The following is a 15,101-nucleotide window of genomic DNA, read 5'->3' on the forward strand; positions in this document are numbered from 1 at the left end:
ATGTTTAAATAACTTCAAAAAAAAAAAAACTTAATACCATGATGAAATAGAAGCTTGTATAAATCACACTAATTATTGGTTTTAATTAAACCATAAATTACATCAACTTGCATTCCTATCCTTCAAATATTCTTTATGTAATTGAATGTCGTGTATGGAAAGTTCTTTGTCAAGCTAATTTTGCCAACTATGGACATTCTTAGTTGTCTGCACTTTCTTCTCCATCACTATGAAACTCCATGAGATTTGACACTCACCTAAGAGCCTTACAACAAACGTCTGGGGAGGTTTTGAAAGAGCTGCCACTGAACAATGCCTCTCCTCCTTTCTCTCTCTCACACACAATAACTCTCCGTTTATTTTTGAATTCTGATTTAATACAAGGGTTTTTCACTGCGCTTGCCGAAAATTCCATGGCCATAAGTAGAGTAGAACATATCCACAAGTAGCGGAAATTGCAGATAAATAAACAAGGTTACCAATACACGGGTTGATTCAGCCACACATACTAGAATCCATGTCTTAGCCTCTCCAAACACAAGATAGAGCGTGGAACTAAAGGCAATCATCATGGTGGTAATGGAGATGAAAAGGGTGAGGAGCCCCATAATCAGCCTCTTGGGGAGGGCTTGGAGAAAGTCGTCTTCAACATAACGAGCAGTGAGCATGGACAAGAACATGAGAATGGCGGTGGTGGATGAGAAGAGAGACAGTGCATCTGACATCGCAAAGATAACAAATGCCTTTTCACTTTTAAATACTAGGAATTTGCTGTCACCATTGGTGCCACCTAGTACTGTGATGGCTGCTGCAAACACAACTGTGGCAATAAGGGCAGCCACCACCGAGCATGAATTTGCTGCATCCTTCATCCATCTCTCTCCTTCTTTAACTAATTCCTTGTATTCTTCAGTGAACACCATTCTGGGTGTCTTTCTCTCAATGTTCCTAGCATCTTGATAGATATTTGGTACCACCTTTTCCACTTCCTGTACGAAAATGTTAATACAGCTATGTATGTACATATATATACAAGACCTCCAAATTAACCCATGACTAACTTTATGTAAGATATTCACCTAATGGTAAACGGAGAAGACAGATTTTGATATCTTAAACCCATTGTAGCTCACGTTGCATTTGCAGAGCTGCACCATAAACACGATTAAGCTGGTCCGGAGGTGCCAAATTTCCGACCAGATGCAACATTTTATTACTAAAATTATCCATATTATCGGCTACAATTAGTTTTTGCTCATGACTGATTCTAGATATGAGGCTGAAAACTTTGTGGTGACGAAATAAAACTGCCCGTTGGAATGGGTTACACCCCTCGTTGTCATAGAACTGAACTGCAACCGGAAATGACTCTCTGATCTTTTCAACAATCTCAGGAATCCCATGTGTTCCTGCCACAAAAACAGGGTGCTTGAATATATTGACAGCTCCTGAGGGATCCAAATCCGCAGCATGCATGCATAATAGTTCCACAAGTTTGAGGGCTTCACCATGCATTAATTTCATTTCATGGATCTGCTTAACTCGTGGTACTGCAAAAACAAATCAAATATTTAACCAGAAATTCAGCTTTTTTGCTGACCCTTTGAAGCATGAAGTTAGATTAGGGAATTGTTCGTGGGTATTACCTAAACCTTCAATTATTTTCCAGAGTAAGTTTCTGCCTCGCCGCACCATAACATGTTCAGTTCAGTGTTAAAGTTATTCACTATGACTATGACCTATACGAAATATATAAGATTAATGGAAGGCTTTGGACAAACCAGAACTAAAATTGATTCTTGTGAAATGTAGAAACCAGCTACATATTGATGCTTGGGACTTGTTAGCTGGATTCTCAATGTCTCCTCTGTTGGAATTGTTGGCGACGTTCTCCAAGCTCAAAGTTGAAGGGACACCTATCAGATGGCAGAAACCATCACAGATCGAAACTCTCATTATTATGATTCATACAATGAACTCACTTTATTTGCTTCCTTTTAACTTTGTAATCTTTATAATCACAGTCAAACAGTAGAATGACTAACAGGAGTCAATAAGGCGGTCCCGTAGAGTCAATTCACTGCTACTAAAGAAAGCTGAATGCATTACTGCAATGGAACACAAAGGAGACTCGAGCCCAAAGTCCTTCTTCTTAGCCAACTCTAGGTACTGCTCAACTTTATTTGCTACCAAATCTGCAAGGTTTCAAACGAAATCTGCAAATTAGATATAGTCACAAAGGCTCTAAAGGCTTATATATATAATGCATAGTGCTATACTAGATGTCGAAACCAACTTTCTTTTTGGAAAAAAACAAAAATTAGCTGTCAATGAAAATTTGGAGTCGCCACCAATTTTTTATTAAGGTGTGATTGGATCACCTAAAAAATAGCTTTGGTCTACGAGTTTTATGGAAATGGATTTCGGGAGTCAGTTACGTACGAGGAAGGATTAGCACCCTCGTAAGTCGAGAGTTAAAAAAATGCGATCCTTAATTAAATTATTAAGACTGTCTTATTTTGAAAAAAGAAAAATATCACACCCAATGCGTTAGGGTACAACATTTTATTCTCTTCAAAATGAGTTAGTCTAAAAAACTCGTGTAATAAAATTTAAGAAAATATCTAATTGTTTAAAATTTATGAAGAAATCGCAGCCCAATATGTTAGGGCACAATTTCCTAAAATCTCAAACATTCAATATTTCCTTTATTTTTTTAAAAAAATCCTTGTCTAGAAAAATCAACGTGTCACATCCAATATGTTAGGACACAACATATTGAATTCCCAATGACAAGTTTTATTTTGTTTGATTAAAGAGCAATTCTCGATTGTTAGATTTAACGAAGAAAAACGGAACTCAATACGTTAGGGCTCAATCTTCTCGAAAATTCTAAATATGAGTATTATCTCTATTTTGAAAAATTCCATTTTTAAATTCGAGTAAAAGATGACGTGATTGAATGTACGCATGAATGTTACAATAACAAATACATCAATGGCATAGAAACAATATAAACAAATAAATAAACGAAATGAAAAAACAATAATCCATGACATGCAAAATATTAAATGAATAAATGTAAACACAATTAAATAACAAATGAAGAAAGCAAGCAAAATAAATAAAGAAAAGAAGATATATAATATACACATAGAAATTATGAAGATTAAAAATATACATATGATTTATAAATAAATTTTTGGGTTATAGAACTTATATATATACAATACATAATATACTTATGAAAATAAAGAAAAATAGATAAACATATATATAGATTGTAAAATAGGTGTTTAAAAATATATATATTTGAGCATTTAAAAAAAAATATCCATATATATATAAATAAAAAAAACATTCGTTAAAAAAAATATACACATGTACATATATATATATAAAATAAACTAAATAATAATTACATTATATAAAAAATATACATATATATGGAAATAAATGGGTACATAAAAATAAATATACAAATATATAGAAAAAAATAATTATATATGAAAATAATAATTTCATTATTTATTAATAAAAAAATAAGAAAATAAAAAAACTAAATTGAATTGTAAAATAAAAAGAACTGGGGCAAATTTGCAAATAATTGAAGATCAGAGGACCTTATTGAACACGCTAATAATTCAGAGGGGCTGGAAGGGCAATTTTCCCTTCTCCTCTAAACGACGTCGTTCAGTCAGGACGAAATTAAAAGCGAAAATAAATAAAAGGGTAAATTAAAAAAAACTCGATTGCAAAAATGTTAAAAGGTGGAGGGGTTAAAAGCGCAATTTACCCCTCCGCTCAAAAACACGCGGATCTTAGGCCGGGTCGGGTTAAAGGCGGGTCGGTCTCCCCAAAATGACGCCGTTTTGACATCTGGGGAGGCCTGGTGAAATGACGTCGTTTCACTAGGCTATTTAAGCCAAAAATCGATTCAAAAATTCCAGTTTTTCATTCTTTTAAAAAAAACTTCAAAAAATTTCAAAAAAACTCTCCCCTTCCCCAATCCTCTGGCCAGGGCCCGGTCATCGGTCGGTCATCGGCCACCGCGCCGGCCGCCGATCTTCAGCGCTGGCACCGCCGCATGCGGTGGCCGAAAAAGGGAAAAAAACCTTACTCGCCCTTTTAGATCCCTATAAATCTGAATCTGGGCTTAAAACCTTCCAAAAGTGAACCGAAGCGCCCCAAAAACAAAAAAAAAATCTTTCAGCTTCTGATCGTCTATCCTCGGAGACGAACCTCGGCCGCCCTAACGGCGTTTCAGAAGCGAGCGAAGATAAGTTCTTGATGTTTTTGTTTTATTGTATTTTAGCAAAGTAAAAAATAAAATAAAAAAAAGAAAATATTGAATAGGATGATGCTAAAATATCAACCTTTTGATTTCTTGATAGATCTTTGTACTCTTGATATTCTGTTTGCTGTGAAAATAATAACTTTTTTTTGTATTGATTTTCGAATTCCGGATCCTTATTACAGTACATTCAATGGCTTTTTATAGCCGAAATAAGAATAAAAAGAAAATCTGTTTGATCTTATTTGATCTGCAAATCTTTGATTTTCTTTCTTTTTGCTGTTTGTTTCCTTGCAGGTGAAGATTGCGGAGATACGATGCTTGGCTTGCGGCGCTGTTGAAACCCTAGGGTTTCTGACTGTAATTTGGGCCACTATAGTTTGGGCCATTGTTATTGTATTTTTGGTTTGGGTTTTGGGCCCAAAAAACTTTTGTATTTGGACTGTTTTGCTTCATGTAAGCCGGGCAAATTTGGCCAATTACAGCTGCCCATTTTTGCTCGTTATCGTGTAACGGGAACGGAGCAAGGACTTTAGAAATGACCAATTTTTTCCCGGTCGTGTTGGACCTTGGTACTCTTCTTCTTCGGGTAGCCTTATTCCTTCTTACTGCATCTTCAGAGGTATAGGAACTAGTGTTTCAATCTACTTCACTGCAATGCTAAGGAGATAAAATTTGTTTATTTAGTCTGCCCCATTGCAATTTTAGGGGGATAAGACTTGCTTTCTTGAATCTGCTCCACTGCATTTTCAAGGAGATAAGACCCGATGCGATCTACCCTACTGCAACTTCAGAGAGATAAGATCTGTAATTTTAATCCACTCCACTGCAACTTCAGGGAGATAGGATTATAGGCCTTAATCTGCTCCACTACAACTTCAGGGAGATAAGATTTATATCTTTGATCTACTTCATGCCAATACATGAAGACAATATCTGTCATCTTCGATCTACTTCACGCTAATACATGAAGACAAGATCTTCTACCTTTGATCTACTTCATGCCGATACATGAAGACAAGATCTTCTACCATTGATCTAGTTCATGCCGATACATGAAGACAAGATCCATTTTCTTCGATCTACTTCACGCCAATACATGAAGACAAGATCTTTTACCTTTGATCTACTTCATGCCGATACATGAAGACAAGATCCATTTTCTTCGATCTACTTCACGCAAATACATGAAGACAAGATCTTCTACCTTTGATCTACTTCATACCGATACATGAAGAAAAGATCTATTTTCTTCGATCTACTTCACGCCAATACATGAAGATAAAATCTGCTACCTTTGATCTACTTCACGCCGATACATGAAGACAAGATCTGCTTTCTTCGATCTACTTCGCCACCAGTATGGGAAGACAAGATCTGCTATCTTCAATCCACTTCGCTACCAATATAGGAAGATAAGATTTACTTTCTTCGATCTACTTCACGCCAATACATGAAGACAAGATCTGCTTTCTTTGATCTACTTCGCCACCAATATGGGAAGACAAGATCTTCGATCCACTTCCTACAATATAGGAAGACAGGATCTGCTATCTTCGATCTACTTCACGCCAATACATGAAGACAAGATCTGCTTTCTTCGATCTACTTTGCCACCAGTATGGGAAGACAAGATATGCACCTTCGATCCACTTCCTACCAATATAGGAAGACAGAACCTGCTATCTTCGATCTACTTCACGCCAATACATAAAGACAATATCTGCTATTTTCAACCTACTCCACTGTTGCTCAGGGAGACAAGGCCGGTGTCTTTGATCTGTTTCGCTGCCGATACAGAAAGGCAAGATCTGTTATTTTCACTGATCTGTTCTCTGGGAAATATGACCTGTATAATACATTTTATGAACCTAATTATGCTTAGAGATTAGGATGTCATGATCAGAATGAATCAAATACTCCTAACTAGACATGTATGACTGATGTTTGTATGAATGCCGAGTTTTTTATTAAGAATGATCCTTTTTAATGCTTAGGTTTTCATTACTCGCTGCTCATTAAGGCTTTAACGTCGACACGTCAGAACACCATTTTATTCGACTGGTATTTCGATTGCCCCCACTGTAATCCTCTAGATTCAATCCACTGGGACATAAAATTCATTATCATTTTCTCCCACTGTAATCCAATGGTAGAAATATATGGCTTTTCCTCAATCTTATCCTATCACAATTCAAGGATGCAGATCATAAAACTCTTTTACACCATTCCCAGGGTGTCATACCAAATGCTCATGCACAAATGTAGAGTTCTCTTTCCATAGGGGACTTCTTCCTACTCATTGGTGATTGAAGCTTGCTTGTTTATTTAAGCTTTTTCATTTTGTTCAATCAATGTTTTTAACAACAAAATCCAAAGAGAAAGTCTTAATTTAGACTCTTCCTTTTCAGATTTCCAACCTTTAAACATGGTGCGTTCTAAACAATAGTCCTGTTTCAGGTTCCTGTATTATTTAGAAACTTCTAAAGTAATATGCCAAACTTCCCTTGTGAAAGTTTATTAGTCCATTAATCATTATTCCAATGCAACATGCTTGCAAAAAGGGTATAACAATGGATGAGAATACAATTGGTTCTAAGCATAGCTCGAAAGGAATAGATTATCAAAAAATAAGGATAACAAAGAAATTGATTGGAAATGTGTATCTTGGAAAAGAATAAAGTATTCCAAGAATAAGCAAATATAAATAGTATAAAGACTAGGTGCCCCAGATATCGCAGCTTGAACTTCTCTATACGAACTTTCTGAAGATTATTCTAAGTTTGACATGTGTTTAGGAGATTTACAGTACTTTGTCGATGCCCCAAGATGTTGCCTACCATTTTCTGTTGATTCAAGTATAACAAGATTACCACATGCCCCAATCCGGTTAAAATTCGAGTTGCTCTAATCACCTCGTGCCCCATTCTGATCAATATTTGAGCCGCTCTTTTCGGGTTTTCAACTCAAATTCCCTTTGGTCTCAAGATGCCATTTACGGGTTTTCACCTTGGCCTCTCCATTTTTACCTTTTCTTTTCCTTTTACTTTTTCATGATTTTGATTCTTTTGATTTTGATTTTTTTTTTAGAATCTGAACTCATAGGATTAGGCAAGTTCTTGTTATCTCTTTCAATCAGAATCAATATTTTTAGGTAATGTCTTCCACATAAGATCCTCCAATTTCATCTTGTATGCGTAAGATCTTCTTTGTAATCAAATTTCTTTCATAGAGCCTTCTGGGGAAAAATTTAACTATGACAGAAAACTTTGGATCTTCCTCTTCAATTTAGGATAAAATCCAACAAAAGTACGGAGAGATTGCAATTCGACTTCAATGAACAAAACTATGATAAGTCAAAGAGAAGGGTATTGCCCCGGCAAAGAATTTTCACTGCATCATTCATGATATTAATATTGACCATATTGCAAATTTCTAATGTCATGCTGTTGTTTAGATTACAATGTCAGTGATTAACCCGCGCATATCCTAGCATGACCATGTGAAGACGTCGTTTAACTCTTGAAGTAACTCAACAAGGTCCTGCTTTGTTTCTCCGATTATGCATGTTCACAATCTCTATTGTTTCCTCATAAGGTAAAATTTGTTTCTCTTCCTGTCCTACCATCCTCAATAAGTCTGGAGATAGGCTACAATCTATGTCATTCTCAAAGTCCTAAAATCCCTTTAAACATAGATCTCACTTCTGAGTCCGTAGCAGCGTCACTCATGTTATTGATATCTAGAGACCTAATATAAAAGAATATAAAAAAATGTATTTATGAATAACTATTTGTACAATATAATTATGAATGAAATAATGATGTGGAAGAAAATCCAAAAGAATGAAAGAATAATTATTTCAACAAGAATGAAAAAAATATTGGCTTAAAAATGAATGTAAAGATGTATTTTATTAGAATAATGATGTTCAGACATAAGCCTATTTCACAAAAGAGTTTTTACTGCCTCTAGGCTAAAAGCAACAAGTGTGTTCTGAATATTACTCTGAGTAATCTCTAAATACTACAGGGGTTTCTTCTATAGTCTAATTATTTAGAACACTCCCAGGTTTATAAGGGCGAATATCTGACAAGGTCCCTTCTTCAGTTGTTTCATCGTGAACACTTCTCAACACCCCTTCATATATTGCATTCAATCCATTATCAATCATGATTGGGTAGTGGATTTTCTGCACTAGATGAGTCATCAAACTTGACAACACCCATATTGATCAGTCTTTCAACTAGCTTTTTAAATGTAGTGCAATTCTCTATTGAGTGCCCCATAGTTCCTGCATGGTAGTCACATTGTGCGTTCGCATCATACCACTTGGGATACGGAGGTTGTAGAGGCCTCACATGAAGAGGAGAAACAATATGTGCATCAAACAAGCTTTGATACAGCTCCTTATACGACATTGGAATTAGCATGAACTGGAGCTTCTCAGTGCCTTGCTTCACACCTGACTCTTGCCTTGATAAATCTCGCTGATTAGCAATCGATTTGCTGTACGTATTCACGATGTTCACCTTATTTTCTTTTTCTTTTGAGGCTTGCCTTCTGTTATTTACTCCAGCATCAATCTTTCCGCTCCTTATGGTGCCTTCAATCATTTCACCATTCATAACTATGTTAGAAAAGCCTTTTGTAGCACTTCCTAACATGTGTGTGATGAACGGGGCTTTCAATATATTTATAAAGAGCATTGTCATTTCTCTTTCAAAGAGCGGTGGCTGAACTTAGACGGCGACCTCCCTCCACCTCTGTGCGTATTGCCTAAAACTTTCACCGGGTTTCTTTTTCATGTTCTGTAGAGTGATTCTATCAGGTACCATGTCAGTTACATGACTGTACTGCTTTATGAATGCCTGCACTAAATCTCTCAATGAATTAATCTTGGTACGGCTCAATTGATTGTACCACTTGGACACTGCCCCTGTGAGGCTATCCTGTAAACAATGTATCAGTAGCTGGTCATTATTAACATACCCAGTCATTCGCCTACAAAACATGGTAATATGAGCTTCGGGGCTACTAGCTCCATTGTACTTCTCAAACTCAGGCATTTTGAATTTATAAGGGAGTACTAAATCTGGAACCAAACTCAATTCTTTAGCGTCAATTCCATGGTAGCTCTCAATACTTTCCATCACCCTAAGTTTCTCTTCCAGCCATTTATACTTTTCTTCGAGCTATTTTGGCAATTCATCCTCCATTTTCTCTTTTTTAGCTGTTTCGTCGAAGTCAGGGATAGCAGGATTAACAAGGTTGTCTCCAGGGTTAGAGCCTGATCTAGCTTGAAAATTTATTGGTATTACAACATCGGCCTGAAACTGTTGAGGGTTGATGGTGACAGATGATTTGCATGGACATTTCTCAACTTGCTGAGGGGTAAAGCCTGGAGGATAGACAGGTTCCTCACTGTCTCATTCTTCAATATTAAGTACAAAGCTTTTTCCTTTATCAATTCCTCCAGTCAGCAACTGAGTCAACTTAGCCATCATATTCCCCTGAGATTCCATCATTTTGTCCATCAAATTCTGCTAAATCTTCTCGAGCTGCTCTTTCATTTGCTGCTGAAGCTGATCCTGCATTTCTTTTTGGAATTGTTCGAGCTTTTCTAATCCTTGGTCCATACTTCTTGATTTCACCCGAGTACCGTAACGGAGTTTAGTTGATTGGTTGGTTTCCAGGTTAATTGAAGAATGATTTTAATCGATTAGGCTCTTTTAGTGGACTTTAATGCGTATAATGTCATGTAATGCGAATACATGCAATGAATGCATAAAGAGACGTTGATTCTTTTTCAATTCCATTTAGAAAACTTTACTAGAAAACAAATCTCTTTACATAAAATAGATATTTATACAGCATTACCCTCATAGGCGGAGACATTAGATCCTCTTCTTCATTCGAACGTTAAGATAAATCTCACGAACTCTTCAAAAAGACGTCCCTTCCATCTCATTTTTGGTCGATCCGGGCCGCAACTCGTTGCTCACTCAACCTTGTGATGCTCGTTGGCTTCTCTTTAAGAAAGTTCAGCGGCTCTCGAATAATCTTTGTAATCTTGAATCTATAGTCGTGTAGTCCTCCTTTAAACTATCATCCTTCTCTTATCACGTTTTCTTGGACTATATTCGGACAACCATATTGTCTTCCATTTTATCAAGAAACTCATTTTCTTATGACAAGCTCTCTATTTCGCAACTGAACGTGAATCAATACCTCTTTTTTATGATGAAAATGTAATGCAATCATAACAAAAAAGAAACAGGTTAGTACAAAGAAAAAGCAAGCAAGAATAAATAGAACGTCTATTCGGGTGATCACTAGGGGTTTGAAGTGGCTCTATCGAGGGTGAGCTCCTAAGGTCTTCTATATGCGGTTCGGTTCTAAAGTAAGGGTACCTGAACTACCAGATTCCTCGATCCTCACCCATTATAGGCTCATACAGACCGAGTTCAGTTCAGGGGGATACATTTTCCCTATGACTATATGGAGATGATAATCTCACGAAGGCATAGGTATCGATGTATTCCGAAAGCGATCCACTATCCTATACGGAGGTGAAAACCTCACGAATGAATAGTTTCTCACTCCCACTTAAAAGAGTAAATTCATTCAACTCATGTAATGTATAATGCAAAGATAAATTAAGCAAGAAAATAATGAATGCAAAAAGATCTCATGATTTAAAAAAAAAATATTTTCTTGACCATAAGACAAAAATTAATCAACTTTGTGGCTCGACACTCATATTTTTTAAAAAAGTCCCCAGTGGAGTCGCCAAGCTGTCGAAACCAACTTTATTTTTGGAAAAAAACAAAAATTAGTTGTCGATGAAAATTTGGAGTCGCCACCAATCTTTTATTGAGGTGTGATTGGATCACCTAAAAAATAGCTTTGGTCTACGAGTTTTATGGAAATGGATTCGGGAGTCAGTTACGTACGAGGAAGGATTAGCACCCTCGTAACGCCCAAAAATTGGTACCAAATTGATTAATTAATGTCTTAAAGTCGAGAGTTAAAAAATGTGATCCTTAATTAAATTATTTATTAAGACTTTCTCATTTTGAAAAAAGAAAAATATCACACCCAATGCGTTAGGGCACAACATTTTATTCTCTTCAAGATGAGTTAGTCCAAAAAACTTGTGTAATAAAATTTAAGAAAATATCTAATTGTTTAAAATTTATGAAGAAATCGCATCCCAATACGTTAGGGCACAATTTCCTAAAATCCCAAACATTCAATATTTCCTTTTTTTTTTAAATCCTTATCTCGAGAAATCAACGTGTCATATCCAATACGTTAGGACATAACATATTGAATTCCCGATGACAAGTTTTATTTTGTTTGATTAAAGAGCAATTCTCGATTGTTAGATTTAACGAAGAAAAACGGAACCCAATATGTTAGGGCTCAATCTTCTCGAAAATCCTAAATACGAGTATTATCTCTATTTTGAAAATTTTCATTTTTAAATTCGAGTGAAAGGTGACGTGATTGAATGTACGCATGAATGTTACAATAACAAATACATCAATGGCATAGAAATAATATAAACAAATAAATAAACGAAATGAAAAAACAATAATCCATGACATGCAAAATATTAAATGAATAAATGTAAACACAATTAAATAACGAATGAAGAAAGCAAGCAAAATAAATAAAGAAAAGAAGATATATAATATACACATAGAAATTATGAAGATTAAAAATATACATATGATTTACAAATAAATTTTTGGGTTATAGAACTTATATATATACAATACATAATATACTTATAAAAATAAAGAAAAATAGGTAACCATATATATAGATTGTAAAATAGGTGTTTAAAAAATATATATATTTGAGCATTTTTTTTAAAAAAAAGAATAAATATCCATATATATATAAATAAATAAACATTCGTTAAAAAATATATATATACACATGTACATATATATATAAACTAAATAATAATTACATTTTATAAAAATATATACATATATATATATATGGAAATAAATGGGTACATAAAAATAAATATACAAATATATAGAAAGAAAATAATTATATATGAAAATAATAATTACATTATTTATTAATAAAAAATAAGAAAATAAAAAAAACTAAATTGAATTGTAAAATAAAAAGAACTGGGGCAAATTTGTAAATAATTGAATATCAGAGGACCTTATTGAACACGCTAATAATTTAGAGGGGTTGGAAGGGCAATTTCCTTTCTCCTTTAAATGACGTCGTTCAGTCAGGACGAAATTGAAAGCGAAAATAAATAAAAGGGTAAATATAAAAAAAATAAAAAACCTTACTCGCCCTTTTAGATCCCTATAAATCCGAATCTGGGCTTAAAACCTTCCAAAAGTGAACCGAAGCGCCCCAAAAACAAAAAAAAAATCTTTTGGCTTCTGATCGTCTATCCTCGGAGACGAACCTCGGCCACCCTAACGGCGTTTCAGAAGCGAGCTAAGATAAGTTCTTGATGTTTTTGTTTTACTGTATTTTAGCAAAGTGAAAAAAGAAAAGAAAATATAGAATAGGATGATGCTAAAATATCAACCTTTCCATTTCTTGATAGATCTTTGTACTCTTGCTATTCTGTTTGCTGTGAAAATAATAACTTTTTTTGTATTGATTTTCAAATTCTGGATCCTTATTACAATACATTCAATGGCTTTTTATAGCCGAAATAAGAATAAAAGGAAAATCTGTTTGATCTTATTTGATCTGCAAATTTTTTATTTTCTTTCCTTTTGCTGTTTGTTTCCTTGCAGGTGAAGATCGTGGAGATTCGATGCTTGGCTTGCAGCGCTGTTGAAACCCTAGGGTTTCTGACTGTAATTTGGGCCATTGTTATTGTATTTTTGGTTTGGGTTTTAGGCCTAAAAAACTGTTGTATTTGGACTGTTTTGCTTCATGTAGACCGGGCAAATTTGGCCAATTACACTAGATATATGATGAATTGTAGAGCTGAGAAATCACCGTAAAATCCTACCAAAATTAGTTGACGTAGAAGAAAAACACTAGAAGTTTCTCATATGGGCTAGGCTGCACCTTAGTCTTTGTTACTTGGAGTAAGTACAGAAGTGTTTCCCTGTGGCCAAATTGAGCTGCCCTATGGATAGGAAATCCCCCATCCATGCCCCCGAATATTAGGTAAGTCAGGGTTCTTACAAACCAGCAACTTGACGGCATCTGTGCTTCCGATAGCGGCGGCTATCGAAAGAGTCGTCGCCCCGCTTCCATTGACCATCGCCACTTCCTCAAGCGACATCCTCTCTACCAGCTTCTTCACAAACTCATTAGCTTTCCTAGCCACTACCGCAACATGGAGCGCGTACATGGACCCCATGATCATAGCCGTAGCTGCCTTAGGGTTTTGCTCGAAGACTCGGGTGGCGCTCTCCCAATCACCTGTAAGCGCAGCTTTGTATAGAGTTAGGTGTAAGGTGGGCCGAAGGTAAGCGTTATTTCCTGTTGTGTACCACCATGAAATTAACAAACGTCATATAGAGTTCCCGTTATAACCCATTAGCCATGCATGGATGGATGGATGGATCACAATATTACAAAATAAATAAAAAATAATCAAAATATTATATTTTTTTAATTACGAAAAAAATACAAAAAAGAAAGAAAAATCAGAAAAAAAAGGTTGCAAGTGATGTGACAATACCCTGGTGGAGCATGGGCGGCACCAAAGGTGCCTTTCTCATAGGCGGCACCGATGGTGCCATTCCCATGGGCGGCATTACCCATATAATGGGCTAGCGGGCTGGTGGGTGGGGGGAAGAGAAGGAGAGGGAAAAAAGAAGAAAGAAAAAGAAAGAAAAGGAAAGGAGAGGAAAGAAAGAAAAAGAAGGAAAGAAAAGGAAAGGAGAAGAGAAAAATAAAAGAAGAAGAAGAAGAGGGGAAGAAGAAAAAAGAAAGAAAAAAAGGTAATTTTTATTATTAATTTTAATTTTTCGAAAGAAAAAAAGGTAATTTTTATTATTAATTTTAATTTTTCGTAATATTTGTGTGTAAAAAAATTATGTTATGTACATTATACGTGTTTTATTATGTTATTTAGCATATAAATTTTATGAAATTTATTTAGCATGAAAAAATTTAAGTTATGTAAATTGTATGTTGATTAGGAATTTTTTTTATGAAATTTATTTAGAATGTTGTAATTAGTTTTTTTAGAAAAATAGCATTAAAAATAAAATCTGAAAAATGGTATATTTAATAAAAATACGAAAAGAAAAAAAACGGAAATTGTATATTCACGGAAAGTAATAAAATCTGAAAAATGGTATATTTAATAAATTTCAAACATAATGCACTGAAATAAAGTAAAATTATAAAATTAGAAATTATGATATTTTTAAAGTAATAAAATGTGGAGAAAAAAATACGAAGAAATGACCGAAGTAAGAGTGTTTTACTAAATTTTATAAAAATTCAAAAATAATTAATACAAATATTTCAAACAAAATGTACTGAAATAATATAAAATAATAAAATACGAAAATAATATTTTTTATTGAAAGTAATAAAATTCAGGAAAATAATACAAGTAAAGGGCAGGAATAAGGGTTTTTTTACACTAAATTAATTTAAAAAACACACTAAATTAATAAATTTATAAAATTAGAAATTATGATATTTTTAAAGTAATAAAATACAGAGAAAAAAATACGAAGAAATGACCGAAGTAAGAGTGTTTTACTAAATTTTTTAAGAATTCAGAAATAATTAATACAAATATTTCAAACAAAATGTACTGAAATAATATAAAATAATA

At 34.5% G+C, this 15,101-nt stretch overlaps 1 protein-coding gene across 1 annotated transcript; it reads right to left on the bottom strand.

Moving 5' to 3' along the window:
* Positions 1–258: 258 nt before the first annotated feature.
* Positions 259–14,064, bottom strand: LOC107899949 (uncharacterized). Its single transcript, XM_041095553.1, has 6 exons — positions 13,989–14,064; positions 13,487–13,786; positions 2,046–2,195; positions 1,824–1,916; positions 1,120–1,550; positions 259–989 (listed from the first exon to the last, which is right to left on the bottom strand). Exons 1-6 carry the CDS (start codon positions 14,062–14,064, stop codon positions 375–377), a joined length of 1,665 nt encoding a protein of 554 aa, XP_040951487.1. The 3' UTR covers positions 259–374.
* Positions 14,065–15,101: the final 1,037 nt, after the last annotated feature.

The sequence above is a fragment of the Gossypium hirsutum genome, chromosome D06, assembly GCF_007990345.1.
Source record: "Gossypium hirsutum isolate 1008001.06 chromosome D06, Gossypium_hirsutum_v2.1, whole genome shotgun sequence".
NCBI classification, from domain to species: Eukaryota; Viridiplantae; Streptophyta; class Magnoliopsida; order Malvales; family Malvaceae; genus Gossypium; species Gossypium hirsutum.